This window comes from Mesoplodon mirus (assembly GCF_964341445.2).
Source record: "Mesoplodon mirus genome assembly, chromosome: 3".
NCBI classification, from domain to species: domain Eukaryota; kingdom Metazoa; phylum Chordata; class Mammalia; order Artiodactyla; family Ziphiidae; genus Mesoplodon; species Mesoplodon mirus.
Genome location: NC_138978.1, coordinates 197,910,349 through 197,924,597, shown reverse-complemented (window position 1 = coordinate 197,924,597; position 14,249 = coordinate 197,910,349). Strand labels below are relative to the sequence as shown.

Here is a 14,249-nt window from a genome sequence, read left to right as displayed (position 1 = left end):
AAAGAAAAAAAGAAACTATAAAAAGATGAGCAATGAAATTCAAAGCAAGCAGAATAAAGGATATAATCAAGATAGGAGAAGAAATGAAACAGAAAAACAATAGAGAAAAAAGTCAATCCAAGCTGATTCTTAGAAAAGAGCAATGACATTAACAATCTGCTAGCCAGGCCAACCAAGAAACAAAGAGAGAAGACACAAATTACCAAAATCAGTAATGAAAGAGGGAAAGTCACTACAGATATTAAAAGATAATAAAGGAATACTATAACCTACTCCTCAACCATAAATATGATAACTCAGATGAAATGACCAATTCCCTGAAATACACAAACTAGCAATACTCGCTGAAGAGGAAATAGGTAATCGGAATGCTCCATTACAATTGAATAAATAGTTACAAGTAGCTATTGAATAATTCAATCCATAGTTTAAAAACTTCCAACAAATAAAACTCTATATCCAGATGCTTTCATTAGAGAATTCTACTAAACATTTAGAGAAAAAAATGATACAAATTTTACACAATCTCTTCCAAAAAATAGAAGAAAAGGTAATACTTCCACTTCCAAATCTATCTTCCAAGGTCAGAATTATCATGACACAAAAACCAGATACTCATTACAAAAAAAGAAAGAAAGGAAGAAAGGAAGAAAGAAAGAAAGAAAGAAAGAAAGAAAAATCTATAGATCAATATCCCTCCATGAAAAAGTCCACAACAAAATAGACACAAACGTCCTTAATAAAATTTTAGCAAAATCTAAAAAAGATAATATATCACAACCAAATGAGGTTTATCTCAGGAATGCTAGACTGGTTCAACAGTCAAAATGTAATTTACCATATTAAAAGGCTAAAAAAGAAAAAGCACACAATTATGTCAATAGATGCAGTAAAAACATTTAACTAAATTTAATCTCCATTATTGATAAACACTCCCAACAAACTAGAAATGAAAGGACACTTTCTTAATCTTATAAAGGACACCTACAAAAAACTTAGAGTTAGCATCATACTTAGTGCACCCTGGCCCCCTGCCAATGCAGAGGACATGGGTTCAAGCCCTGGTCCGGGAAGATCCCACATGCCGCAGAGCAACTAAGCCCGTGCACCACAACTACTAAGCTACTGAGCCTGCGCTCTAGAGCCCGTGAGCCACAACTACTGAGACCTCGTGCCGCAACTGCTGAAGCCCACGCACCTAGAGCCCGTGCTCTGCAACAAGAGAAGCCACCGCAATGAGAAGCCTGAGCACCGCAACAAAGAGTAGCCCCCGCTTGCCACAACTAGAGAAAGCCCGCGCCCAGCAACGAAGACCCAACACAGCCAAAAATAAAAAATAAATAAAATAAAATAAATTAATTAAAAAAAAAGAAATAACAATGTCAACAGATACACACTACTATATATAAAATAGATAAGCAACAAGAATTTACTGTATGCCACAGGGAACTATATTCAATATCTTGTAAAAGCCTATAATGGAAAATAATCTGAAATATATATATATATAACTGAATCACTTTGCTGTACACCTGAAACTAACACAATATTGTAATCAACTATAATTCAATAAAGAAAGCAATAAGAATGCCATATAAATTTTTATATGGTGAAGCTAAGGAAATAGAATAGCCAAAGCAATTTTGAAACAGGGTTTTAAAAATTGGAGGACAGGGCTTCCCTGGTGGCGCAGTGGTTGGGAGTCTGCCTGCCAATGCAGGGGATACGGGTTCATGCCCCGGTCCTGGAGGATCCCACGTGCCACGGAGTGGCTGGGCCCATGAGCCATGGCCCCTGGGCCTGCGCGTCTGGAGCCTGTGCTCTGTCCGCGGTGGGAGAGGCCACAACAGTGAGAAGCCTGCGTACCGCAAAAAAAAAAAATTGGAGGACATACTATGTGATTTTGAGACTTAATATAAAGTTACACTATTCAAGACAGTGTGGTAATGGTGAAAGAATTGAAAATAGATCAGTAGAGCAGAATAGAGAGCCCATAAATAGATACACACAAAAATGGTCAACTGAGTTTTGATAAAGGTGCAACGGCAACTCAATGGAGAAAGGTGAGTCTGTTCAACAAACGGTTCTGGAACAGCTGTCTGTATGCAACAGGCTGAGCCTAGACTCGTCCATCAGACCTGGTAAAGTTAATAAAAGTAAGTCATACACTTAAATATAAAACATAAAAGTATAACACTTCTGGAGGAAAACATGAGTGGTAAACCTGTGAACACAGACACCGTGAGAGAAAAAACAAAGATACATTGGACTTCATCAAATTAAAAACTTTGTTCTGCAAAAGACAATCTTAAGAATGAAAATATAATCCACAACACGGGAGAAATATTTGAAAATCATATGTCTGAAAAATGACTTGTATTCAGAATACATAAAGAACTCTCAAAATTCAACGAGAAGAGAAACAACCCAATCAAGAAATGGGTGGAAGATTTGGACACTTGACCAAAGCAGATACATGGATGGCAAATAAATACATGAACCCATGCCAGCATCATCAGTTGTAATTACATTAGGGAAACGCAAATGAAAACGACACTGAGATGCCACTGCACACTTGTTCGAATGGCTACATCTTTCCTAATGACAATACCAAGTGTGGACAAGGATTTAAGCCACCAGAACTTTTATATACCTGCTGGCAGTAATGTAGATGCTGCAGCCACGGTGGAGAAGTTTGGTGGTTTCTTTCAAAGTTAAGAACACAGCTCCCATACTGCCCAGAAATGCAACCCTTAGGAATTTATCCAAGAAAGACGAAAGCTAATATTTACACAAACACCTATGCACAAATATTTATGGTGGTATTATTTGCAATGACCCAGAACTGGAAACAACACAGAAGGTGACTGATAAACAAACTGTGGTCTAGGCACACAATGGGAAGGGACGCGCTGCTGACACACACAGCCACCTGGATGAATCCCAAAAGCCCCAAGTAAGTGAGAGAAGCCAGACTCAAAGTACGATTCTGTTTTGTACAGCATGACTGGTTCTGCGTGATGCTACTTCTCGGACGTTCTGGGAAAGGCAAAACAATAGGGGTGGAGAAGAGATCAGGGGCTGCCAGGGCTTGGGGTGGGGAGTGGAGTTGACTCCAGCACGAGGGGATTTTGGGGAGTGATGGAAATAATTTGTACCTTGATTGTGGTGGTGATGATTGTGATTATACATTTGAGAAAACCGGTAGCACTGTGTAGCCAAAGGGTGAATTTTACCGCATGTAAATTTTTACATTTTTTAAGTTAAAAAAAAATTATAGCATAGTACATCCATAGAATATAATACCAGGCGGCCATTAAACTTATGTTTACAAAAGGGTTTTAAATTGGGAAAACCCTATGATAAAATGTTAAATGAAAAAGTGTGCAAATTGGTATGTACGGTATGAGTGTGACCGTACATTTTTTAAAACCTTTTTTATGTGTGTTTTTCGTTTTGTTTGTAAAAATTGAAAAAATCATTTTTAAAAGGTAGACAAGTTATAAATTATACCTAAGAGATAGCAGAGGTTGCCTTGGGGTGAGATTTAATTTTTTGTCTTTTTCAAAAATGTATATGCTTTCCAAACTTTCTGCAATTAAGCCCATATTACCTTTACAATCACTTTGCCCCAAGTAAGTATGCCACTTACTTGTGCTAAAAATTGGGTATATTTTAAGAATAAGCAGATCAAGAGAGTGCTGGGGCCTTGTCCGTCTGGCACCGAGAGCCTCACCTACCTCTGGGACTGGTCGTCTATCTTGAACAGCGTCAGGATAACCTCGTCGGTGTAGGTCTGGGCCAGCAGGTGAAGGACCTTCTTTATGGTCTCCTGGGCCATGGCTTCCGTGACGCTGTCCATATTGTGGTAAATGTACTCAGTGATCTCGGCCACCTGCAGGGGAGGGTGGGGGGCGCTGCTTTCTGGATGTTCAACACCAGCTCGGCAGAAGTGTCAGATCCAGGCGCCCACATCAAGCTGCGGCCACACACGGATGCGAGGCTGGGGGCTGTGCTGCCCCCCTGGTTTAAGAGGCACAGAGGAGAGGGCAGCAGGGAAGGGAGAGTGGAGTCGTGTCTGGAAGCGTGATAACAATCAGATCAGGAATCTGGGGGCGAGGGACGGAGCAGGGAGGACGGGACATAGAGACTGTTACAGAGGGAGGGCGGGGACTGGCCACGTGGACAGCAGGCAGTGCGGGCCCTGGAGTCGCTCTGCCTGGATTCAAATCTCTCCTCCCTACCGACGGGCTGTGTGGCCTTGGCAAGTGTTCCAGCCTCTCTGAGCTCTACTCCTTCATACAGAAAATGAGAGCAAGTTTACCCTCCTCACAGGTCCGAGTGAACACGTCTAGGGTGTGTCACACACGTGCTCAATAAACGCCAGTTATCCAGGCCACGCCCTCCTTGAGCTTTTCTCCATCTCCAAAAAGAAAACAATGACTTCCCTGCAGACTTGCTGTAAGAACTAAATAAAATAACATGTGGCTGAGGCCAGCCCAGGGCGTGGCACCTGGTACTGGTAATACCTGAATAGTTATTGAATTCTGCATAACCCCAGCAAGCCAACTTGCGTCAGGGCCTGGAAGCCATGGGGATGCGGGTTCCAGTTCACTGCAGGGACAAGGTTCTAATAACGAACAGGGTGCAGGAAGGAACGTGAGCTACGTGTAGGGTCGTGAGCTTCCTAACGGTGCTTCCAGCAGAGTCTGGCTGCCCAGGGGTCAGGGGCGCCAGCAGGGATTCCTCGCATGTGTGGGAGTTGGGGGGCTGGCCTCTGGGGAGCCCTTTGACCCTAAGAGCATTCAGATGGCGCTCCAGGCCAGGGCAAGAAGGAGAGTCCGGGGACTGCTCAGAGGGCCTGTTGTTGGTGTCAGGGGTGAGAGAGGGGAGCGGGTTAGGCCGTTAAAATGACAGTGAATCCATCCATCGGTCCATAAGAGCTTTCAAAGTGGTGTAATAGAAAGGACAGGTACAGAGACACCATGCTGGCTCAATTTTACCGAGAACCAGTCCCACCTCCGACAAAGGGTCTGCATTCCATCTCTAGTTCACGTCAGTGTCTCCTAGGTTTACGTATATAGATATACAGATACACATACACGTACAGATATAGATATAGATATAGATACAGATATATCCTTGTCTTGCTGTGCATTCTTCCACCCGTGTGAAGAAGCACTCACAGGCCTGACAGAGTGTCTGGACACAGGAGGGATGTCTGAGGTCTCTCCTGGTCCTGGGAGCCCACGGGAGGCTCCTGCTGTAGCTCTGACCCTATTCTTCCCTTCCCAGTGGATATGGAGGCCAGGTGGTCACCCCTCCCCAAGGTGGGGCCCTCCACCCAATTACAGACCACATCTCCTTTAACTTTTTCTCCTCTGGATTAAAGGATTGCAATTCCTTAACCCCAACCAGTAGGAAGTGAAAGAGAGCAAGTTCCACAACAGAACAAAAAGGAAGAATCCCGAAATTGCCCTTGAACCATGAAGTCCCTCAGAAAGGCTACCTTCCCAATGTCAGGCAGAGAGAACTTGAGGATCATCCTCAACATCCTGGAGGCCGCCCGGACGTCGTGCCTGCTGGTGTTGGTCATGGCCTCCATCGACACCATCATCACATCCGCCCTCTCCTGGGGGGTCAGGTACTTCCTGAAGAACTGCGGACAGAGGAACCAGCGCTATCTCCGCAGCGTCAGGTACCACCCTGGGTGTCCCCACAGTCTCCGGACCCCGGAGAGGCCAGCCAGCCAGGGCCCAGTGCAGGCGGCCCCGGCCAGCACCTGGCTACCCCATGGCGTGAGGCCAAGCTGAGTGAACAGAGGGAAAGCCGGGCTGCAAAGAGAGGCGCATGGAGAAGAGGGTGGACTGCACCTTATTTTAAAAACCCTCTCAGTGACCTCAAACTTCAACCCACCCAGGTGCAGCGAGGGGGATGGGCATTCCCCTCCAGCATTCTATCCGGGGCCTTTCCCGCACCAGGGGTTACCCCTCTGCGCCCCAGCCCTCTTCCTCCCCTGCCAAGGCTCCCCATCTGGGCATCCCATACTCGGTGGAGGCCGAGGGTTACCATTGTGAGATCTTGTATGTTGGCAAACCATTCCGCTCGGAAATGCTTCTGCAGACCCTTCAGGATGTTCTCTGTGTCGTGTTTCATACCTCGGATCCAAAACCAACAGTTAGGGGCAGGGCCTTAACAGGGGAAAAGGAACACGCCCTGCCCTCTTCCCCTGCAAACGTCACAGAAGATCAAGAGGGTTTATAGGTGGAATGACGTTTGCCCAGCAGAACAGGGAGGGTTCCCTGGTCCCTAGTGCCAGGCCAATGCGTGGAGGGGGAGTGTGGCGGTGAGGTGCCTGGTCCTCTAGCCGCTGCTGCTCCTGTACCGCGTTCCCCCCCCAACCCGCTGCTAAGCAACCAGGAAATACACCCTATTCAATCACAAAAAGTCAAGTTTCTAGGGCTTCCCTGGTGGCGCAGTGGTTGAGAGTCCGCCTGCCGATGCAGGGGACACGGGTTCGTGTCCCGGTCCGGGAAGATCCCACATGCCGCGGAGCGGCTGGGCCCGTGAGCCATGGCAGCCGAGCCTGCGCGTCCGGAGCCTGGGCTCCCCAACGGGAGAGGCCACAACAGTGAGAGGCCCGCGTACCGCAAAAAAAAAAAAAAAAAGAAAGTCAAGTTTCGGAAACTCCCTTTGCGGGAGACTTGCAAGTTCCTCCGGCACCTCTGTAAGTGTGTGTGGTGGTCTGCATCTCTGGTTTTCCTGGGGCAGAGAAAGCCTAGTTCAGGGACATCCGAGTTTGTTCTGTGAGAAAGGAGCCTCCTTTCCCCAGCTTCACACGTCACAGCAGCAGTGGGACAGCTGGGAAACACTGAGGATTCAAGCTGATCTCACAGGTGGCTGCAAGCCTAGCTCCCTGTTCTCCCAAGAATCTCCTGGAACCTCTGAAAGGAGGGCACTGCACTTGGGGTTCATCCAGATAAAGCACACGTACAGTACTGCAGCTGCGAGGGACGCAGGCCCCTTGATGCCCCCAGCACCACATGGGGTCTCCACGGTCGTCCTCGTCACTCCTACGAACCAGAGGGTCCCACGGCCACGGCCACGAGGCAATCCAGGCCCATAACACTCACTTCTATGAAGCACGAGGATTTGGGACAGGTAGTGCAGGGCCTCTGAGGCCCCCATGCTGATCTCCTGGTTGGGGCTCATGCAGAAGAGGCCTAGGGTGCCCATGAGCTGCCCGGCCATCGAGAACTCTGCCATGTGCTGCAGGAAGAGGACACTGGCTGCACCCAGCCGTCCACAAGGGGGTTCCTCCCCCCACCCCCCGGGGCCACCAGTCCCTCCCCGCCCATATCGCTCAACATCTGCTGTAGGTGCCCGTCCGCCAGCTCCGCACTGTACTGGCAAAGGAGACCTTCCAAGTCAGCACCCAGGGGAGAGGAGCGGCCAGAACCCTGAGACACGCTAGCCAACGGGAGCTGTGGACCCAGCCCGGCTCTCTAGGCCAAGGTCCCCCACCAGGGCTGAGATGTGTGTGCCCGATCGGAGCTCACAGGAGCCGGGGTGGGGGAGAAAAAGGTGCTCTGACCACCCTCCAGGGCCCCCTGCAGAGCCCCAGTCGGTGTGCCATGTGCACAGAGGCAGGGGTCAGCCTTCCGCCGCCTCAGGCACTCACCGACAGCTCAGGGAAATTGCAGATAAACCTCAGCAGGTGGGAAATGGCCCCCAAGGCCCGGGACTGTTCGTGCACTTTCTCCGACTGTACCAAGCAAGGCAGGATGATCTGGAAAGAGAGAGAGGAAACCCCATCCACACACATGGGAGCACCGCCCCCTCCCTTCTTAGTCTTTTTAGTGAGCGGGGACCACTCTCCATTGCGGTGTGCGGGCCTATTGCGGTGGCTTCTCTTGTTGCGGAGCACGGGCTCTAGGCACATGGGCTCAGTAGTTGTGCCGCGCGGGCTCAGTAGTTGTGCTTCATGGGCTCTAGAGCACAGGCTCAGTAGCTGTGGCGCACGGGCTTAGCTGCTCCGCGGCATGTGGGATCTTCCCAGACCAGGGCTCGAACCCGTGTCCCCTGACTTTGCAGGCGGATTCTTAACCACTGCGCCACCAGGGAAGTCCCTCCCTTCTTAGTGTTGAGTCCACACCCCCGACCCCATTAAAGACAAGCAGGAGCCTCCTGCCGCAGCATGTAGGCCAGAGAAACGACAGGGAGGGAGGCCTCAGCTGGCAGCAGAGTTTATGTCTTTCTAGTTTTCTGTAATGAACATGCTTTGCTTGTAAAATTGAAAGAAAACAATAAACATCATTAAAAATGAAAAAAATACAAGAAATGATACATTCCAAAAGAACGATGTCCCAACGTGGACACAGTTCCTCTCTAGATACGGCCCTCGTCACAGTTCTTTAGTAAGATATCTGGGCAGGGACTTCCCTGGCGGTCCAGGGGGTAAGACTCCGCAATCCCAATGCAGGGGGCCCAGGTTCGATCCCTGGTCGGGAAACTTAGATCCCACATGCCACAACTAAACCCGCGCACCGCAACTGCTGAGCCCACGTGCCGCAACTAGAGAAGCACGGGCGCTGCAACAAAGACCCAGTGCAGCCAAAATTAATTAATTAAAAAAATCAGATATCTGGGCAATCTTGTCTCCTTATCTTTAGTCACACCTAATATTACATCCAAAATTATATTAGCCTAATTAATTCCCATCTTGCTCATGAAAGTTGGCTTCAAGTGACTCTGGGCTATTTCTCAAATTCACACTCACCCCTACGGGTGACAATTTATCGTAACTGAGAATATTCCGGAGACTCTATGAAGACAGAGGGAGATACAGGAACCTGTCTCCGGGTGACAGTCACACCTGCGGAGCTTTGAGGACCGATGGCCTTTGGCTGGAGCGGCCCCCAGACTGTCCTAACGTTCCTTTCCTCCCCCCAAGACACCAGATTTAACATAGGACTTCAATTTCCCTGACTGCTGTGGACACTCACCTCCAGGAAGCTCTGCAGGATGACCATGCTGGGCTCCAGGTGCTCCAGCACAAGAGCCTGTAACATATCATCTAAGGCCTGGATGGTCTGGCAAGTGGGGGACGTGGGGTGTCAGAGGATGGACAGCCCCCTGGGGCACCCCGTCCCCCTCAGACCCCTCCCCACGGGGAAGGGAGCCAGGCCAGCTCTGCCGCCACACTCCCATCTTCCCAAGCGCTGGCCTTTCTTGACCTCACTGAAGCCCGGACCTGCTCTACTGGCAGGCCAGAGAGCAGCAGTAGGCACTGGGCAGTTCTCGCCAACAAACACAGCCCCGTGGGGCCCTCACCGTCAGAGATTCGTTCTCTAACGTTTTCGATCAAGGAAACTTCCAGCTTTAAAACTGAAAATTCTCAGGAAGATTTGGCCAAGTCTATTGGCCAGTAATTCCATAGAATCTGTGGGTTTATCGCCAGACTGTCTCCTCCTGAGACTGGGGCTGTCACGGAACTAGAGAAACGTAGCCCTCGTGAGAGGAGGACGTGGGCTGTGTGCGAGCAGGAACCAACCCCGGGGAGATGGGGAGGCTGAGCAGCCCGGGGAGGAGGGGAGGGAGGCCTGGAGAAAAGAGGACGGTGGGTGGGTGGGCTCCTCGGGGGCAGACCAGCCCCTGCAGATGGGCCAAGGTGGGTACCTGCATGTAGAGACTAGCACTGTCCTTGCGGTCCAGCCTGGGCGTGATGGGCGGCAGGGGGATGATGCTGGAGAGGCCGGCCTTGGCCAGGTCGAGCTTCTGGGACAGGTGGAGCGGCGGGTTCACCTGGCTGGAGGGGAGAGAGGGAGCCACGGGAGGGCCTTGGAGGACAGGTTAGTGTCGAGGGCCCCGGGGGAGACTCTGCTCTGCCCTCTCCCTGAGGCACGGGAAACGGTGGGACCTAAGCCCCGCACACCTCCCTGCCAGGGAAGGGGGCCCCGGCTTCTTCGGGAGCCTTCCCCACACTGATGTCCTAACAGCTTTCTAACAGTGAAAGCTGGGGGGCATCCCACCCCAGGAGGCTGGGAGACCAGGTGGCGGTCATGGGCCCTGCTACCCACAGCCCAGAACTCAAGTCCCCAAGCCTTGCCCTCCTCCCAGCCCCAATGCTCCCGCAGCAGAGACCCTAGGGCTCGGGGGAGGGAACGGCCTGGGGAACCTCAGGGCCGCGATGCAGAGCATGGCTTGCAGACGCACGGTGCTGACCAAGGCCTCCGTGGATTCTTCAAGGATTAATGTCTGGAAGGGCCAGGAGAATTCCCCTGAGAGAGGGACGCCGGCCCCGGGGCTGGGACTCATCCTCCTCGTCCCCGGAGGACCAACGCTGAGAAAGAGTGGGCTTGTCTCACCTCAATTTTCTTGGCCAGGACGGTTAGGGGAAAGTAATCGTCCATGTTGTCATTTGCCTGGGCGTGGACAACGCCACTCATGGTGTCCACCGCCCTCAGGAACTTCAGCTTGTCGACGTCGAACTAGGATGGAGGGACATGCAAACCTCTGCCCGCGGCCCCCCTGCCGCCTGCCCCCAGACCCTGCCCCACGCGGGGCCCAGGCCCTGCCCTGGTGTTCACCGTGGCCCGGCCCCTCTGTAGGCGTCCGGGGATGGGGGCCCATGAGGCAGATACTTTCGTCCGGCACCTGTCCGGTGGCCTGGCCGCCTAAGAGGCCAAGTCAGGCAGCTTCCAAGCCAGGGCTAATATCCAAAACTCAAGGAAGCGTGAGCCCTCGTTTTTCCCTGCTTTCCTCCGCAGCTCTCAAAAAGCTCCAGAGAATTTCCTTACCACCTCTTCTTGTCCCAGAAATTCCAGAATACACTCATAGGCTTCTCTTTCCGACTGGCGCAATCCTGCAGTTGGGAGGAGGTCTGGCTGATTCTCTCGGTGCAACAGGAAAGCAGAAACCCCCTTCCCCCCACCCTCGGCCAAGAGGGCTCAGCAGCCGTCGGGGTCCAGGGTGGGTGCCCCAGCTCCAAGAACTAGCTTCTCCAGGCCTGTGGCCGAGGGTGGACCTCAGGAGCCTCCGTGGAAAGACAACTACATGGGGACTTGGTTAAGAGATTTTCTGCATCAGGTACGGCCGAGATAGGACAGCAATGGAAATAGAGTCCTTTAAGTTGCCCCCAGGGGCCACAGATAGAAAGCCCTGAATGGGAGGGAACTGGAAACCCCAAATCAGCCTCAGCATCTCCCTTGACGACTGGGCTGGCGTGACCCTCGGGCGAGTCTCTCTGAGCAGGGACCCAGGTGTGGACACAGAGACCGGGGGTGGGGGGGGTGAGGCTAAGAATAGGTCTGTCCACCCACGGCCGTCGGGAGCGGGTGAAGCAAGAGGACGGAGGTGGGGGCAGCCCTGGGACCCGAAGCAACACTGGCCACTAAGCCTGAGGTCAGGCCATTTCTCACTGCCCTGCCGCAGAGCGCCCTGGGCGTGCGGGTGGGGTTAAAGGCACAGCACAGCCGTTACATTTCAAGTGCCTGAATTCGGGGCCCTGCTCCTGTGCTCTACGAGCCCCGTGACCTTCCTGAGTTAAAGCCCCTCAGCTCGTTTCCCCGTCTGTACAGTGGGGAGGATGACCGTCCCTATCGTTGTGAGGATTAAATGAACGAAAGCATGATAATGATAAATAATAAATGATGATAATAATTAACACATGACAATGATAAATAAAAGAGAAATCTTGAGCAAATTAAATTCTCCTTTAACTAGGGGATGATCATCAGTGTCTATCACTGTTATGATGTTTAAATTAATTCATTCACACAAAAAATTTAGAATGACCCCTGGCCCACAGCAGGAAATCAATAAGTGCCTTCTTCTTCACACGTTTCATTGAGCAGCTTTTATGTGAAATGCGCGCTTTCAGGCAGAGCTTACAGACGTAGCGTGGACATACCAACAGGTCCCTTCACGGGACATTGTTTCGTGTCCTTGTGAAGGAGTTACTTTTGCATCTGCTCGTACAGTTTTGTGTGTATGCATATACACACATATATGTATATGTATGTACACACAGGAGGTCAGAGAAAATCTCATTGACTGAATCTGAGCGGCCCTGGAGGCCATGAGGAGCAAGCCCTAGGCTAGAAGAGCAGCCCTTGCAAAGGCCCTGGGGCAGGACCACGCCTGATATGTTCCTGGAACAGCCCGGAGGCCTGGAGCCTGGAGTTGGGGGAGCAGGGAGAGTGGCCAGCCACGAAAGCAGAGCGGTCAGGGCACAGGTCAGGAGGGCCTCGTGAGGCCACTGTAAGGATGGCTGTAGGGACCCTGGCTTTTGCTCTGTAAGGGACGGAGCCCTGGGTAGGTTCCCGGTAAAACAGTGGCAGGTGGTCTGCTTTGTTTAACAGAATCACCCTGGCCGTTGGGTTGAGACTAGAGAGATGGGGGGATGGTGTGGAGTGTGGCTGGGGGTGCACGGTAGTAACCCAAGGGAGGGGTGATGGGGGCTGGGACCAGGGCAGGAGAAAGCGCTCAGACTCTGCATGTATGTGGAAGGCAGGACCAAGAAGGGTGAGCAGTGAGCTAGCTGGGTGTGAGAGAAAACAGAAGTGCAGATGTGGAGCCTGAGGGACTGCACTAGTGGGCGGGGCAAGTCTGGGGCTGGCTGGCAGCGGAGTCCAGAAGGAGCGCAGCTGGGACGCCTACGAGGCATCAAAGTGGAAATATCACAGGGTAGCTGGATTTAAGAGTTGGGAATTCAGGGGTGGGACCTGGGACTTGCTGACACACCGGTGGGTCCAGAGGTCTGCCGTGGCTCTCCTGAACGGCCAAGAGCCCCAGACAATGTCCTGGTCCCCATCCTGCTCCAGGCCCCTCAGGGAGGCAGGTCTCAAAAGGGACAGGCATTCAGAGACCAGAGCTGCGACTGGGCAGCCAGAAGTGGGCAGACCCATGCCGATGAATGAGTCCCCAGTGAGGGCTGGGCAACCAAGCACCGTCACGTCTGAGCCGCTGGGAGCTGAGACACAGCCCCTTCCTGGGCTAACTCACCTGCCAAGTTAGGGTTCCAAGAGACACGGTCAGCCAATGGTGAAAAGGTGACCTTTAATTTTCGCTTGTTGGGAGGTGAATCCATCTGCACACTCGGGGCGGCAGCCAGGGCAGGCTGCGGAAAAGGAAAGGCAACTGGCTGAGCGGTGCCAGCTCCGGTCCAACTGCCGGCTCCCCGCTCCCTCCCCCTGGGAAGTGGGGACCCTCTGAAGGTCCCTGCTTCTTCCCCACCTCTCTGCATGGGGATGGTTCAGACTCAGAGGTGGCCTCCCATCCCTCTGCCTTGGGAGTCTCACTGCTGAAATCCTGAAGCCCCCAACCCTTTGTCCAATACATAATCCCATTCTGCCCTGCGGCTGGGGGGCTAACAGCCCCCAGATGTCTGCCCAGGTCCTGCCTGGGAGCAGGAGGAAGGCGCTGCCTGGCCGCATCTCCCACGCTGGACACAGGGTCCCCAGCCGGGGTGCCCACTGCCCCTGCCCCCAGAGGACCCTCCAGGGACCCGTCTCCTCCTGCCGCCCCGTCCTGCTCGCTGGACTTGGTTGCTCCCTTTGCTGGGGAGCTTCGCATGCACCCTGGGGACACTGGTCACGGTTTCCCTGGGCCTCACTCCTTATAATCATCTAGAACACCGAATCCACAAAATCTCGGTCGTGATCCACGACTCAGTTTGGTGGAAGAGGTTCAGGTCTGAGATCAGGATGCTCACACTTTTCCAGAGACCCTGGGCTGTGTCCCCTCAGAGCCCACCCCAGAATGGAGCACCCTGGCCCCCAAAGCTGCAGTCCCTGGAGCCCAGGGCAGGCAGAGGGCACAGTGCGGCCAGCCCACCCACGGGCATCTGCCCAGCCTCACGCCCTGCCCCGGGGCTGCTGGACACCTCACCTGACACTAGGTGCCTCAGCTCTGGGGCCCACGCCCGTCCTGGGCATCGAGGCTCCAGGGGGCACTGCGCTGGGTTCCAGAGCGGCCCCTGCAGGGCAGGCATGGAGGTAGCCCATGCGAGCTGCCCGCCCCACCCGGTGGTGGCCTGGGCAGTGCCCCCCGGCCCCTGACCTCATCCAGCTTTGGAGAAGAGGGGCTGATTCTCCCCCTAGAATGGCTCCGAGGAGGCTCAGCCCCTCCCATCACTGAGCACAGTCTCAGGACCCCCAGGGGCTGCCGCGGCCCTGGGTCCTTCTCAGGGAGGGACCCCCAGAGCCCAGCTCCTCGGGCCCCGGGCGTAGGGGGACCAAGGAGCTTCA

General features: G+C 52.8%; 1 protein-coding gene across 1 annotated transcript in view; it reads right to left on the bottom strand.

The window, feature by feature from the left end:
* LOC309799323 (maestro heat-like repeat-containing protein family member 7) overlaps nucleotides 1-13,575 on the bottom strand; it is a gene marked incomplete at its 5' end in the record, with an annotated part of 28,406 nt that extends 14,831 nt beyond the window's left edge. The window contains 13 exons of the mRNA XM_082612272.1: nucleotides 3,741-3,895; nucleotides 5,510-5,659; nucleotides 6,070-6,158; nucleotides 6,960-7,269; nucleotides 7,682-7,789; nucleotides 8,780-8,824; nucleotides 9,006-9,092; nucleotides 9,679-9,808; nucleotides 10,178-10,257; nucleotides 10,368-10,490; nucleotides 10,800-10,864; nucleotides 13,006-13,120; nucleotides 13,375-13,575. Of these exons, the coding sequence (XP_082468398.1) occupies nucleotides 3,741-3,895; nucleotides 5,510-5,659; nucleotides 6,070-6,158; nucleotides 6,960-7,269; nucleotides 7,682-7,789; nucleotides 8,780-8,824; nucleotides 9,006-9,092; nucleotides 9,679-9,808; nucleotides 10,178-10,257; nucleotides 10,368-10,490; nucleotides 10,800-10,864; nucleotides 13,006-13,120; nucleotides 13,375-13,575 (1,658 nt within the window). The remainder of the gene's footprint in view (nucleotides 1-3,740; nucleotides 3,896-5,509; nucleotides 5,660-6,069; nucleotides 6,159-6,959; nucleotides 7,270-7,681; nucleotides 7,790-8,779; nucleotides 8,825-9,005; nucleotides 9,093-9,678; nucleotides 9,809-10,177; nucleotides 10,258-10,367; nucleotides 10,491-10,799; nucleotides 10,865-13,005; nucleotides 13,121-13,374) is intronic.
* Nucleotides 13,576-14,249: the final 674 nt, after the last annotated feature.